Source organism: Salvelinus sp. IW2-2015, linkage group LG4q.2 (genome assembly GCF_002910315.2).
Source record: "Salvelinus sp. IW2-2015 linkage group LG4q.2, ASM291031v2, whole genome shotgun sequence".
NCBI classification, from domain to species: Eukaryota; Metazoa; Chordata; class Actinopteri; order Salmoniformes; family Salmonidae; genus Salvelinus; species Salvelinus sp. IW2-2015.
Window position 1 is genome coordinate 28,866,484 of NC_036843.1, and position 16,145 is coordinate 28,882,628.

Genomic DNA, 16,145 nt, shown 5'->3' on the forward strand with positions numbered 1-16,145 from the left:
AGAGAGAGAGAGAGAGAGAGAGAGAGAGAGAGAGAGAGAGAGAGCATGCCAGGGTTGTGGGTTAGATTCCCAACGGGAGACCACTACAAAAAAAGTATGAAGATGTATGCACTCACTTATGTAGAAGAAAGTGAGAAATGTATTTTTAAAAGGAACACTGCACTGTTACTGTACTCAACACAGGAAGACAACAAGGAGACATCACGTGCCAAATGAGATGTTTCCAAGGGGGATACTAATGGTATATTCTACAGCATTTTTCCTTGTGTTGGCAGGGAGAGCTGTAAGATACGTTTCTACCAGTAATCGCAGGCTCATTTGCCCAAGTCTTGGTAAACATTCTTGATCATTCCACTATTGTCATAGTCATAATGATACTTGTCAAACCATTTCATATAAGAGCACAACTTTAGTAAGTAAGGCGGAGGGAGGGAGGGAGGGAAAACCAAGAGTACTCTGACAGCTTTTCCTACCTCTAAATAAACCAACTGTTGAGGCATCACGAACAGTCCTGAGAAGCGATAGCTCCATTGCAAAACCCAGGGAGCCTGAAGTCGATTCCAATCCAATGTCTATCTTCATTCAATCACAAAACAGCTGGAGAGCTGAGTTGGGTTAAATCAGAATTCCACTCCAAAGAACTGCTTATGGTCCCTAAAGCAAAGTCTGAAGTCCTTATATCACAGCCTGGCCTAATACATGGGCTGATAGAGAAGAGTGAGAAGACAGCCTAACACAGGACCTTCAGGAAATGTGAAAGGTGACTTGTAACTCAGTGGATACTGAACGTTGGCTACACAATACAATATATATATCATATTAGAGTATCTATAACACCAAGCATTCTGAAAGTTGACGAGACAATACCATATATATGATATTATAGTATATGTAAAACCAAACATTTTTTAAGTTGACTAGACAATATAAAAAATTATATTACACTTTTAGAAAAAAGGGTTGCAACAGGGTTCTCCGCCTGTCCCCATAGGAGCACCCATTTTGGTTCCAGGGAAGGGTTCTACATGGAACCGAAAAAGGTTCTACCTGGGACCAAAAAGGGGTTCTTCAAAGGGTTGTCCTATGGAGACAGCCAAAMAACCCTTCTATGTGCTAGATAGCAGCTTATTTTCCAAGAGTGGACAGTATCACTAAAACGAAGCATTCTGACTTATTGTATTCATCACGGTGATCCTCGAAGAGATGCTGGAGATCATTCACATTTCCTGTCTGTTAGGCAGGGTTTACACAGGCAGCCCCACTTTGATATTTGGATCAGATCGTTTTCCAATAACTGGGCAAAAGATCAGAATGGGGCTGCATGTGTAAACACAGCACAGAAAGGCCTTTATTGTGCCTTAATTGCAAACATAGCGTAGCGAATTTAACCCAACAATTAGCGACTTTGACAAGAGGTCCGGATCTCATCGTGTAACGGTTAAGGTATTGGTTAGGTTTGACAGTCACTGTGCTTGTAGTCTAATGACAKTGGAGCATTTACAAGCTTGAAGTAGCTGAACGAGAGACAGTATAGCGGAGAACAGAAGGAGTAGTACTGGTGTGGACGCTGTACTCCAGGGTGGTCTCTGGGAAGGAGCTCAGCCGCGGGTGGTCCAGGGAGGTTGGGGTCAGTATACAACTTGTCATGTGCATGTATGGTGGTTTACCACACCAGAGTGAACTCACGTGCATGCGCAGGTGCGGCACAGGCTGAAACCAGAGGTGTCGTTGGGGGGGGGGGGTGCGCTAGTGAAAAACCATGCAGGTGTGGTGTGGGGGGGGGGGGGGGGGGGCGGGGGGGGGGTGCGCTAGTGAAAACCACTGCCAGGTGTGTGTGTTTGGGGGGGGGGGGGGGTGGAAACCGAGGGGGGTGCGCAGCACAGGTTTGACAACCATGCAGCGTGTGCGGGGGGTCCATACCTCCTGGGAAGTGTTCATTGATAGACCAGTTGTCCACCTGGAGTGTGGCGTTACCCCCGTTTCTGGTAAAGCGTACAACATGGTACAGCCCGTCATTCACTGGTGTGCTATTCTCTCTCACGCTGATGTCCATTGTGCCGATGTTAAACGTCACACCAATCTTCCCTTGTTCCTAGAAGAAAAAACAAAATCATTCAATTTAGTGATTTTTAAAACATTTATTTTCGGAAACAATTTTTCCTGTGATGGACTTTATGTTGTTGTTMATACATGACTGTTTGTCGCAGTGCATCAATTGTTTTGTTCAAAATACTCCAATCTAATTGCTAAAAACGAGGTGATCGAATGAATAAATGCTAAAAGTATATGACTTTATTGCTTAGAGTCTGTGGAATGTCACTGGAAGAATCAAAGAAAAACTAAAGAATTCAAGGTTTAATTCTCTAGCTCTCTTCATTTATTATTCAGTCCTTGAATAATCCATTATATTAACCTTAAAGGCCCCCTTCTGCTGGATAACACACACACACACACAAACACACCCACATACAAACCCACATACAGTATATATATATATACCTGCAAAAATCAATGGTGTTGAATAAACCAGAGTAAACAGAGATAAGCTAGATTAATGAGCAGTGAAGGCTCACAGAGTCACATGTTGGAAGAGAACAGATGTCAACGGGCAGGTGACCAATTCCACCTCCTCACTCCAAACCAACCTGTGATCATCAACCGACCAGGGAGCAACCTGACTCTGTAGTGGCTAATGGGTAGWACTAAATGTCACCATCTGGATGTAGAAGTATTACTAGTTCTATCCCCTTTAGCATTTTGCCAATCCGACAGAATCTGATCCACACCACATTCAATATGTCAAAATCAGTAAATGATCTGCAGTTCTGGTGATYCTGATAATAACATTCCAAACTGTTCCAAAACGACACACTAACGCTAATCAGCATCGAGTCAAATTGTATTTGTCACATGRTTTGCAAACAYCATGGGRAAACTAACAGTGAAACGCTTACCTACGGGCCCTTCCCAACAATGCAGAGAGAAACATAGAAAAATWATAGAAAATAGACAAAAAATTAACACATGGAAAAAATACACATTTAGTAACAATAAATTGGCTATACACACGGGTGGAGGTACCGAGTCGATGTGCAGGGATACGAGGTAATAGCATGGCTATATACAGGGAGAACCAGGTAATAACATGGCTATATTACAGAGCCCAGAACCAGGTAATCAACATGGCATAATATAACATGGGAACCAGGTAATAGATGGCTATATACAGGGAGAACCAGGTAATAACATGGCTATATACAGGCAGAACCAGGTATAAACATGGCTATATTACACTGTAGTAACCTATGTGTTAAATTACATGGCTAATATGTACAGTGCAGAAACCAGGTTAATTAACAATGGCTCTAGTATACAATGGCAGAACCAGGTATAACATGATCTATAATACAGGGGAGACCAGTAATTAACATGGCATATATATAACAGGGAGAACCAGGTATAACATGAGGCTATATGACAGGAGAACAGGTAATAAACATGCTATATACAGGGAGGAACCAGGTAATAACAATGGGCTATAATACACAGGGAGAACCAGGTAATGAACATGCTTATATACAGGGAGTACCAGGTAATACAATGGATATAACAGGGAGGAACCAGGTAATAAAGGCTTAATATACAGGCAATGAATATCTGTTACAGGAGAGAGAACCAGGTGAATAACATGGCTATATACTGGAGATCACCAGGTAATAGCATGGCTATAATACAGGAGAACCAGGTAATAAACAATGGCTATAGATACAGGGAGGTTAATAACATGGCTATATACATGGAGAACCAGGTAATAACATGGCTATATACAGGAGAACTACCAGGTAATAACATGGCTATATACAGGAGAACCAGGTAATAACATGGCTATATACAGGAAACAGGCAGAACCAAGGTAATAACATGGCTATAATACATGGAGACCAGGTAATACGGACTATATAAGGACCAGTAATCATTTATTACAGGAAAGAACCAGGTAATTGCAACAGTATGGCTATACTAACATGGGACCAGTAATCATAAGGCCTAAAGGGCCAGTAATAACATGGCTATATACAGGGAGAACCACCAGGTAATTACATGGATATATACAGGAGAGCAGGTAATAAACCATGGCTATATACAGGGAGAACCGGTAATACACATGGGATATATTAATATTATACAGGGAGAAACAGGTAATAACATGTGCATATGTTTTTAACATAGACATGGAGTATACCAGGTAAAGACCAGTATACAGGCTATATACAGGGAGAAGGCCAGCAAGTAATCATGGATATATGAGAACATATCATGGCCTATAATTACAAGGGAGAACCAGGGTACAATAACATGGCTAATACTATACAGGGAGAAGAAAAGAAAACCAGGGTACTCTACATGGGTTAACTAAAACAGACGCTCGAATAGCAGGGAACCAAAGGTATAACATGTGGCTATATTGATGTCAGGGAGTAGGAGCGGTTCTAGTGTAATCAAGCATGGAAGATTATACGTACAGGAGAACAGGTAATAACATGGCTATACTACATCCGGGAGAACTCAGGAAAATAGTTACGACAAATGGCGCTATACTATCAAGGAGAAGACCCAGGTAAGTGAACATGGCTATAGAAGTACAGAGGAGACAGACCAGGTAATCACATGGCTATAAATTTCAGGGGAGTAAACCAGGTAGGACTTCTTCTAGACAACACGGTCGATTCGCGATGGGCGCTTATATGCGCGAGGAGAGCCGAACGGTATAACCAGCACCAGGATCGGATATCTAGCAGGAGAAGCCAGGCTAATAACATGGCTAGTATAGGCGATAACAGGAGACGCGAGAACGTATCCAGATAATAGGCAGAGCCAAAGTGGAATCATACAGCCACGCATTGTAGGCAGGGGAGAAGCCCCCATGGCCCCCCCCGACCTCCACACAAGGGAGACCGAGATAGTAGTGATCATGTGGGTGCATCCAGTCACTGGCGAAGAGGTTATGCCTGCGAGTAGGCGTACCAGTCGGACATTGGCTCGCTTAGGTGCAATATTGACAGGGCGAAAGCGCGTACGAGAGCAGCGCAGGAGGAGTCACGTGCGAGTTGTTAGGTTGATGTCGGAGCGCTGCAGAGCTCACGGCAAAATAATGGCTAATTACTAGAATCATGCAACATGACTACGATCCAATCTTGCGGAGGTAGGTGCGAGCCTAACGCGTTCGAAACCGTCAGACCAGTGTAATAAGCCATACTGCTATTAAGCAGGCAGCTCTACCAAATCCGTACATTAAGCCAGATAGGAGTCGACCCGACCAGAGGTAATCTTGACATGAACATGCTGAGATTGATTACTATATGCAACAGGTGGGGGGAGTGGACGTCGCGGGTACGGGTTACCCGACATCCGCGCGGTCCCAAGGTAATCTGACGCCTCAATACACGCTACTGGGCACATATTGAGATACACAGTGTTCTACCCAAAAGGATACATAAGGAGAACTCCAGTAACTAACAATGACTAGTCGAATCACAATATCCGTGATGTGCCATGGTACCGAGTATTATACCGGAGTAATTATATACACTGGCTGATGTAGTAATTATACAGGGAGTACCAGTATATACATGGCTATATACAGGGAGTCAGCGTATAGCATGGGTTTATATACAGGGTAAGTAAGGATTAGTTATACATGGAGGACAGTAAGTAATAAACTGGCTATATAAGATACCAGATAACTGGGTATAAAGGAGACCAGGTAATAAAACATGGCTATATACAGGGAACCAGGGTAATAGCATGACTGATAATTACAGGGGAGTACAGTAATCTCAATGGCTAAATACAAGGAGTAAACCAGGTAATAAACATGGCTAATAATAAGGAGTATACCACGCTAATAACATGTGCTATATTAAGGAAGTCCAGGGTAAGGTAATACATGGCTATATAGAGGGTACAGGTAATACAATCGGCTATAATACGGTTGTTGTACGGGTAACTAACAGTAGTTACTATACAGGCGAGTACCGTTATAACATGGCTTTACACCACGGGTAGCAGTAACTGAGCTCGATGTGCAGGGGTAACCAGTTAATAGCAAGGCTATATACAGGGAGTACCAGGTAAATAAAACGGCTATATACAAGGAGTACCAGGTAATAACATGGTTATACATAAGGGAGTACCAGTACTAGTCGATGTACAGGGTACCGAGGTAATAGCATGGCTATAATACAGGGAGCACCAGTACAGAGTCGATGTGGTAGTGTACGAGGTAATAACATGGTTATATACAGGGAGTACAGAGTTACTGAGTCGATGTACAGGGGTAACCAGGTAATAGCATGGCTATATACAGGAGTACCAGTACAGAGTCGATGTGTAGGTGTACGAGGTAATAACATGGCTATATACAGGGAGAACATGTAATAACATGGCTATATACAGGAGAACATGGTAATAACATGGCTATATACAAGGAGTACCAGTACAGAGTCGATGTGTAGGTGTACCAGCGTAATAGCATGGCCTATAATACAGGGAGTCCAGTACTGAGTCGATGTACAGGGTGTACCAGGTAATAGCATGGCTATATACAGGGAGTACCAGTACAGAGTCGATGTGTAGGTGTACGAGGTAATACATGCTATATACAGGGTACCAGTACAGAGTCGATGTGCAGTTTTACGAGGTAATGAACGTAGGTACAGTGGGGGAGAAAAAGTATTTGATACGATTGCCCGATTTTGCAGGTTTTTTTCTACTCATGTAGAGGTCTGTAAATTTTTATCATAGGTACACTTCAACTTGAAGTGTACTAAAACAAAAAATTTCATTTTTAAGTAATTAAATTGTGCATTTTATTGCATGACATAAGTATTGGATAACCTACCAACCAGTATGAATTCCGGCTCTCCACAGACCTGTTAGTTTTTCTTTAAGAAGCCTCCAGTTCTCCACTCATTCCTGTATTAACTGCACCTGTGAACTCGTTACCTGTAATAAAAGACACCTGTCACACACTCAATCAAACAGACTCCAACCTCTCCACAATGGCCAAGACCAGAAGAGCTTTGTAAGGACATCAGGGAATAAAATTGTAGACCTGCACAAGGCTGGATGGGCTACAGGACAATAGGCAAGCAGCTTGTGAGAGGAGCAACAATGTTGGCACAAATTATAGAAAATGGAAGAAGTTCAAGATGACGGTCAAATCACCCTCGGTCTGGGGCTCCAAGCAAGATCTCACCTCGTGGGGCATCAATGATCATAGAGGAAGGTGAGGGATCAGCCCAGAACTACATGGCAGGACCTGGTCAATGACCTGAAGAGAGCTGGGACCACAGTCTCAAAGAAAACCGTGTGTGCAAACCTGGTCAAGAACTACAGGAAACGTATGAATCTCTGTAATTGCAAACAAAGGTTTCTGTACCAAATATTAAGTTCTGCTTTTCTGATGTATCAAATACTTATGTCATGCAATAAAATGCAAATGATTTACTTAAAAATCATACAATGTGATTTTCTGGATTTTTGTTTTAGATTCCGTCTCTCACAGTTGAAGTGTACCTATGATAAAAATTACAGACCTCTACATGCTTTGTAAGTAGGAAAACCTGCAGAATCGGCAGTGTATCAAATACTTGTTCTCCCCACTGTATGTACATTCAGGTAAGGGTAAAGTGACTAAGCAACAGGATAGACAATTATCCCCTTCCTCTAGCTTCTCTTCTCTCAACCTGTTGTTACTTCCCTCATACTTCCTCTYTAGTTAATCAAAGCTGGAATCACCTCCTCATCTGTATACAGATCAGAGTCTATGGCCAGATGATAAATAGTATCGAGGGAGATGTGTTGTGCATTCATCACCACTGATCAGAGAAAGACCTGGGTGGATTCTAGGCCAGGGCTCTCAAGTTCGTTTAGAAGACATCGTACAGAAAGTAGAAGATGCAGTACAGCGTTACTACAGTCATTTGGCCAGTAATTACTGTAGGATTGAGATTGATTAATAAGGAATACTTATATCTAATAACTTATTTGAAATAATGCAAATGTTKTAACTTTTGTATGCTATCTTTTTGACCATACAGCTTCTATAAGGGGTCTGAATTTTAAATGCACATGTAACTTCGAACAGGATGTATTTCTGTGTAACTTCCTKTTCGTGTATTTAAACTGAGGGGAACATATGGAGTTCTGAGATAACTCACATGATCAAAACGGGTGGAAACACAGAAAAATACATTTAGTCAGATCTTTTTCCCCGCTCTTTATGAAATTGGAATCAAAAGCGAGTCAGTGRATTTTTACTTTTTGATCATAGGCTTTCCTCTCGCTGGTTTCAACATTATGGTAACATCAAAGAGCATGGTTTAAATACCACCCACATGTTTACACCCGCAAGCAAATGTTACCGTTTTGCACACAGCTTTAKTTTAGTCTGAATCCTTCCCTCCTCTCTCATAGTACTACATGTTAAAGTGATTCTCATTCAATAAAACATTCAGAGATGGGTTTAATCTATAAAGTCACGGAAGCTTCAAATCTCCAAAATAGTTTATTCCCAAAATATGTTGAAAATGTGTTGTTTCCAAAGCAGTCAAATATCTTGTTGTGATGATAGTGATMATATGTAATGATAAGCTTATTAAAACGCCTCCTCATTGAATTGTTCACTGTGAATATCCTTAACAAATTTAAAAAATAAACAACATAATTAGCCATGAAATATGGGCAGGCTTCAAGGAGCATCAGGGGACTCCTTTAGAACAGTGAATGAAACCAAAGGCAACACTCCATCACCATAGCCCCMTTGAGATATTCCCCTAATGGAGCTGCCATTTAACGCGCCTGACTCCGCGGCAAGATAAAAGACAGGCGCATAATAGTGATCCATATCCCTTGGAGCATGGCAGTGTGCTGGAGCGCTGAACACACAGGGATGGCAGGGTGATTCCATGGTATCACCTGCACAAATTGATAAGTGTTTAAGAAATGAACAAGGCGCTCTGTGAGAGAATGGMGTGTAAAACTGCTGATAACATAATGGGAGGTTTGTCTGTAGAGATGGGAGCCGAGAGGGAAAATAAAAGCAGAGATGACAAGTGTTTCATCAATGAAAGGCCTGGGGTTAGAAAGAAGTCAACGAACAATACAAACAGACAGTTCGTTCTTCAATYGCAGCACAAACAATTTTCCAGCAAAGAGTGGAAACGTTTTTGTAAAGTTTGGCCACATTACAATAATGAAGTTGATTATACCGTAGTGTGATTATGAAAACATACTTTCACAGAAATTAAGGGTGAGTAAACATCTTGCATTGGGTATAAGGAAATTTGATTACATTAGTTCGTAATGCCAGTTACTCTGACCAAAGCCCATCGTGTTATTGATCTTTTCAACACACACGAGACTCAGTGTACAAGGACAAAATGGTGTCTCAACTGACGTATTATACAAGACATAGCATTGCTAACTGGCATAACAGGTAATAACAGTTTAGTGTAAAACAGACCCATTGTGGACGTCTTAGCAAGAAACATTCGTACAAGCAATTGTCTCTCATGGCTTGATTTATTATTTGCTTTAAAATACAAAATTGACAAGAATTTTTAACAATTTCAAACAAAATGTGAAAACCAAAAGGTATAAAAACCCTAGTGTTTTCACAAAGGCAATTTAACTAATGCTATAKAATTGAGACATGTAAGGTTGGTAGTTTGGTGTTCAGACAGAGAGAGGTATTTTCAGGTTCATGCTCTAGCCCAGTGGTGACAGAATCATTTTTACCAAAGAGGAGCCTTATTATTAACAAAATCAGAAGGACCAAAAAAGAGCATTTAACTCACATCAACAGTATGGACCTATTTAGGTGTTCATGCATTATGCATGTTGGAAGCACGAGAGGGAGCCACAATTACGGGCTTAAACTAGGTATTAGGGGTTTAATCTAGATATTATGGGTTTAATCTAGGTATTAGGGGTTACATCTAGGTATTAGGGGTTTAATCTAGGTATTAGGGGTTTAATCCAGGTATTTGGGGTTTAATGTAGGTATTAGGTGTTTAATCTAGGTGTTAGGGGTTTAATCTAGGTATTAGGGGTTTAATCTAGGTATTAGGCGTTTAATCTAGGTATTAGGCGTTTAATCTAGGTATTTGGGGTTTAATCAAAGTATTAGGGGTTTAATCAAAGTATTAGGGGTTTAATCTAGTTATTAGGGGTTTAATCTAGGTATTTGGGGTTTAATCAAAGTATTAGGGGTTTAATCTAGGTATTATGGGTTTAATCTAGGTATTAGGGGTTTAATCTAGGTATTATGGGTTTAATCTAGGTATTAGGGGTTTAATCTTTGGTATTAGGGATTTAATCTAGGTATTAGGGGTTTAATCTAGGTATTAGGTGTTTAATCTAGGTATTTGGGGTTTAATCTAGGTATTAGGGGTTTGATCTAGGTATTTGGGGTTTATTCTAGGTATTTGGGGTTTAATCTAGGTATTAGGTAAACAATAGAGAAGTAAAGAATAAAAATAAAAATAACATCAGCGAGGCTATATGCAGTATGTATGTCACAAGCGAAGCAATACAAAAACGTTGTATTTGTCCTCAACTTTGTTTTAAAGTTGTCGGCGGTCACAGAGAGACAGATTAACATCTTGATGCTAGTTTTAGTGGAGATCCGGTAGGGGAAAAACGCATCCAACACTGAGCTTTTCTAGGAGTGGTCGGAGGCAGTTGGTAAAATATCGACCACTATTCCATTTATATTGTAACCTAACTTAACGTAACATATAATACTAAATGGAGTACCACAGATGTACGTGCAGAGTAATAGGAATTGCCCTGAGAGCTCGTTGGGAGAGAAAACAAAATGGGTCTGAACATTACCTGGAATCTGAGAAAAGGTTACTAGTCAGGAGAAGGTCAGTTAAATGTATCATTAGAATAAAATAGAATAAGAGATGGAGAATGAGAGAGTGAGACGAAGAAAGAGAGAGAAAAAGAGAGAGAGACGAAGAAAGAGAGAGAAAAAGAGAGAGAGAATGAGAGAGAATGAGAAAGAGAGAGAGCATGAGAAAGAGAGATAACCAAAAAGTGAGAGAGAAGGAGAAAGAGAGAGAAAGAGAGAGAGAGAGAGAATGAGAAAGAGAAAGAAAGAGAGAGAGAGAGAATGAAAAAGAGAAAGAGAGAGAAAATGAGAGAGAAAGAGAGAGAAAATGAGAAAGAGAGACAGAACAAGAGGGTGAGATAAAGCACAGAATCATACTCACTAAATGAATACTTAAAGACAACTTCACGTCTTCCACATCAGCCGACTCAACACTGCATCACCGCAAAACAACAGTTCAGTCATGACTTTGACACATTCAGCGTAACTCCCTCACCACTCTCACAGAGAGGGGGAATGAACCAGCACTAACTCCCTCAACACTCTCACGAGAGGGGAATGAACCAGCACTAAGTCCCTCAACACTCTCACAGAGAGGGGGAATGAACCAGCACTAACTCCCTCAACACTCTCACGGAGAGGGGAATGAACCACCAGCTAACTCCCTCAACACTCTCACAGAGAGGGGGAATGAACCAGCACTAACTCCCTCAACACTCTCACAGAGAAGGGAAGAACCAGCAGTAACTCCCTCAACACTCTCACAGAGAGGGGAATGACCAGCAGTAACTCCCTCAACACTCACAAGAGAGGGGGAATGAACAGCAGTAACTCCCTCACACTCTCACAGAGAGGGGAATGAACCAGCAGTCACTCCCTCAACACTCTCACAGAGAGGGGGATGAACCAGCAGTAACTCCCTCACACTCTCACGGAGAGGGGGAATGAACCAGCAGTCACTCCCTCAACACTCTCACGGAGAGGGTGAATGAAACCAGCACTAACTCCCTTAACACTCTCACAGAGAGGTGGATGAACCAGCACTAACTCCCTCAACACTCTCACAGAGAGGGGGAATGAACCAGCGCTAACTCCCTTTACACTCTCACAGAGAGGGGAATGAACCAGCAGTAACTCCCTCAACACTCTCACGGAGAGGGGGAATGAACCAGCAGTAACTCCCTCAACACTCTCACAAGAGAGGGGAATGAACCAGCACTAACTCCCTCAACACTCTCACAGAGAAGGGGAATGAACCAGCAGATAACTCCCTCAACACTGTCACAGAGAGGGGGATGAACCAGCAGTAACCCCTCAACACTCTCACAGAGAGGGGAATGAACCAGCAGTAACTCCCTCAACACTCTCACAGAGAGGGGGATGAACCAGCACAACTCCCTTAACACTCTCACAGAGAGGGGAATGAACCAGCGTAACTCCCTCAACACTCTCACGGAGAGGGGGAATGAACCAGCCAGCTCTACTCACGGAGAGGGTGAATGAACCAGCGCTACCTCCTTAACACTCTCACAGAGAGGGGGAATGAACCAGCAGTAACTCCCCAACACCTCACGGAGGGGGAATGCCAGCAGTAACTCTCTACTCTCCGGAGAAGGGGAGAACAGCAGTAACTCCCCCAATTATAACCAGCACTAACTACCTTAAGGGAACCCTGTACGGGAGCCGTATGATCGGTGAAGATTCTCCCATTGCGAATGTACGGTCCCTTCGGACGTCCACTTCGTCTCGGAGTTCCCTTACTCCCTTAACACTCTCACGGAGAGGGGAATGAACCAGCACTAACTCCCGTAACACCTACGGAGGGGGGAATGAACCAGCAGTAACTCCCTCCAACACTCACAGAGAGGGGAATGAACCAGCAGTAACTCCCTTAACACTCACAGAGGAGGAATGAACCACAGTCAACTCCCTCAACACTCTCACAGAGAGGGAAGTACAGCAGTCACTCCCTCAAACTCACGGAGAGGGGAATGAACCAGCACTAACTCCCTCAACACTTCAGCGGAGGGGATGACCACACTAACTCCCTTAACACTCTCATGGGAGGGGGATGAACCAGCAGTAACTCCCTTAACACTCTCACAGAGAGGGGGAATGAACCAGCAGTCACTCCTGAACAACTCACGGAGAGGGGGAATGAACCAAGCACTAACTCCCTTAACACTCTCAAGAAGGGGAATGAACAGCAGTCACTCCTTAACACTCTCACAGGAGGGGGAATGAACAGCGTCACTCCCTTAACACTCTCAAGAGAGGGGAATGAACCAGCAGTCACTCCCTTAACACTCTCACAGAGAGGGGGAATGAACCAGCAGTCACTCCCTTAACACTCTCACGGAGAGGGGGAATGAACAGCATCTCATCCCTTAACACTCTCACAGAGAGGGGAATGAAACCAGCACTAACTCCCTCAACACTCTCACAGAGAGGGGGAATGAACCAGCACTAACTCCCTCAACACTCTCACAGAGAGGGGGAATGAACCAGCACTAACTCCCTCACACTCTCACAGAGAGGGGGAATGAACCAGCACTAACTCCCTACACTCTCACAGAGAGGCGGAATGCAGCACTAACTCCTCACACTTCACAGAGAGGGGAAGAACCAGCAGTAACTCCTCAAACTCTCACAGGAGGGGAATGCACCAGCAGTACTCCCTCAACACCACAGAGAGAGGGAATGAACCAGCGTAACTCCCTTAACACTCTCAACAGAGAGAGCAATAGAACCAGCACCTCCCCTCAACACTCTCACAGAGAGAGGCATAACCATTGCATCCATCCACTAACCGTCTCCAAACTGGCATCAATGGGAGATGAAGAATAGACTTTCACATACTAACACTCAGGAGCTCCCGTGGCTGTGGCTTATGGAGATATCAAAGGTGTTGATGAGGCAGAACGAGCCTTTTAATTCACTGTCTGCTGTTGCTGTTGTTGCTGCTGCTGCCACTGTGGCTGTGCTTGCCAAGCCAGGCAGTATACTGCAAACACAGACAGATGCCAGGCCATTTTAATCTGCTGAGAACTTGCTGGATCGACAGTCCTCGAGAGGAAAGGAATGGAGGGAGAGAAACGGTGAGATGGAAGGAGAGAGAGAGAGCTATAGAGAGAGAGATGGGGGGGAGAGAGAGAGAGCGAGAGGAGAGAGAGAGGAGGGATGAAGAGAGCGGTAAGAGTGAGAGAGCTGGATGGAGAGGTGGGAGAGTATTCGAAATGACCTTGTATTGAATCTGAAATGCTGACCATAAAGTATGGTTTACACAGGACAAGACAGGACAGGACAAGACTGGACAGGACAAGACAGGACAGGACAGGACAGGACAAGACAGGACAGGACAGGGCAAACAGGACAGGGCAAGACAGGACAGGACAGGACAAGACAGGACAAGACATGACAAGACAGGACAAGACAGGACAAGACAGGACATGACAAGGCAGGGCAGGACAGGACAGGACAAGGCAGGACAAGACAGGACAAGACAGGACAGGACAGGACAGGACAAGACAGGACAGGACAAGACAGGACAAGACAGGACAGGACAGGGCACTCACTGTCACTGTCACACACAGGCAGGAACTGAGAACAAAGATATGTGCTCCATCATCATAACTGATATTCAGCTATAATGCAAGTATCGCTATTGACAAAGCTTATAATTTATAAGCTCTTCCTTACATTGTGGACAGCTGGAAGTTATATCAAACTGGGGATGAAAACTATCCCTGAAGAAATCTCATTCTAGGTTCCTTTATCAGCACTGTATTTATTCTACCTGACGTAGATCTGCCAATAGGTTTGTTCAGGAGCGGTGTGAATACGCTGTCATTTTAATCTAGTTTTTTCTCCTATTTGAGTCATGATTGTGTTAGCACCACATACAGAGTAGCATTCATTCAAACTCACTCTTCTCTTCCCTGCAATTTATCTCCCTGTCAACACTGTGATTTGTGGAAAGAAATCAGAAAAGAGATCAAGTTGTCCCCAGGACGAAGGAGAATCATAAAGTAATCATGTCATTTCACAACGCTGCGTTTTGGTCAAATCCCTGCTCAGATGAAGAGGAGGAGGAAAATCGTAACAACTTTGTTATCCCTTAAAGCCATTTAGCCACAACTTTGGAAGTATGCTTGGGGTCATTGTCCATTTGGAAGACCCATTTGCGGCCAAGCTTTAACTTCCTGACTGATGTCTTGAGTGTTGCTTCAATATCTCCACATCATTTTCCTGCCTCATGATGCCATCTATTTTGTGAGTGCATCAGTCCTCCTGCAGCAAAGCACCCCACAACATGATGCTGCGACCCCCGTGCTTCACGGTTGGATGGTGTTCTTGCGCAAGCAAACCTTTTTCTCCAAACATAACAATGGTCATATGGCAACAGTTCTATTTTTGTTTCATCAGACCAGAGGACATTTCTCCAAAAAGTACGATTTTTGTCCCCATGTGCAGTTGCAAACCATAGTCTGGCTTTTTAATGGCGGTTTTGGAGCCGTGGCTTCTTACTTGCTGAGCGGCCTTTCAGGTTATGTCGATTAGGACTCATTTTACTGTGGATATTGATACTTTTGTACCTGTTTCCTCCAGCATCTTCACAGGTCCTTTGCTGTTGTTCTGGGATTGATTTGCACTTTTCGCAACAAAGTACGTTCATCTCTAGGAGACAGAACGCGTCTCCTTCCTGAGCGGTATGATGGCTGCCTGGTCCCATGGTGTTATACTTGCGTACTATTGTTTGTACAGATGAATGTGGTACTTTCAGGATTTGGAAATTGCTCCCAAGGATGAACCAGACTTCTGAGGTCTTGACTGATTTCTTTAGATTTTCCATGATGTCAAGCAAAGAGGCACTCAGTTTGAAGTTAGGTCTTGAATTACATCCACAGGTACACCTCCAATTGACTCAAGTTATGTCAATTAGCCTGTCAGAAGCTTCTAAAGCCATGACATAATTTTCTGGAATTTTCTAAGCTGTTAAAAGGCACAGTCAACTTAGTGTATGTAACTTCTGACCCACTGGAATTGTGATACAGGGAATTATAAGTGAAATAATCTGTCTGTAAACAATTGTTGGACAAATTACTTGTGTCATGCACAAAGTAGATGTCCTACCCGACTTGCCAAAACTATAGTTTGTTAACAAGAAATTTGTGGAGTGGTTGAAAACGAGTTTTAATGACTCCAACCTAAGTGTATGTAAACTTCCGACCTTTACACTTTGTCA

The 16,145-nt window shown here is 43.0% G+C and overlaps 1 protein-coding gene across 1 annotated transcript in view; it reads right to left on the bottom strand.

The window, feature by feature from the left end:
- LOC111963095 (neurexin-3a-like) overlaps positions 1–16,145 on the bottom strand; it is a 583,289-nt gene that overhangs the window by 130,576 nt on the left and 436,568 nt on the right. Inside the window, exon 14 of the mRNA XM_070443314.1 lies at positions 1,921–2,092. Within this exon, the coding sequence (XP_070299415.1) occupies positions 1,921–2,092 (172 nt within the window). The remainder of the gene's footprint in view (positions 1–1,920; positions 2,093–16,145) is intronic.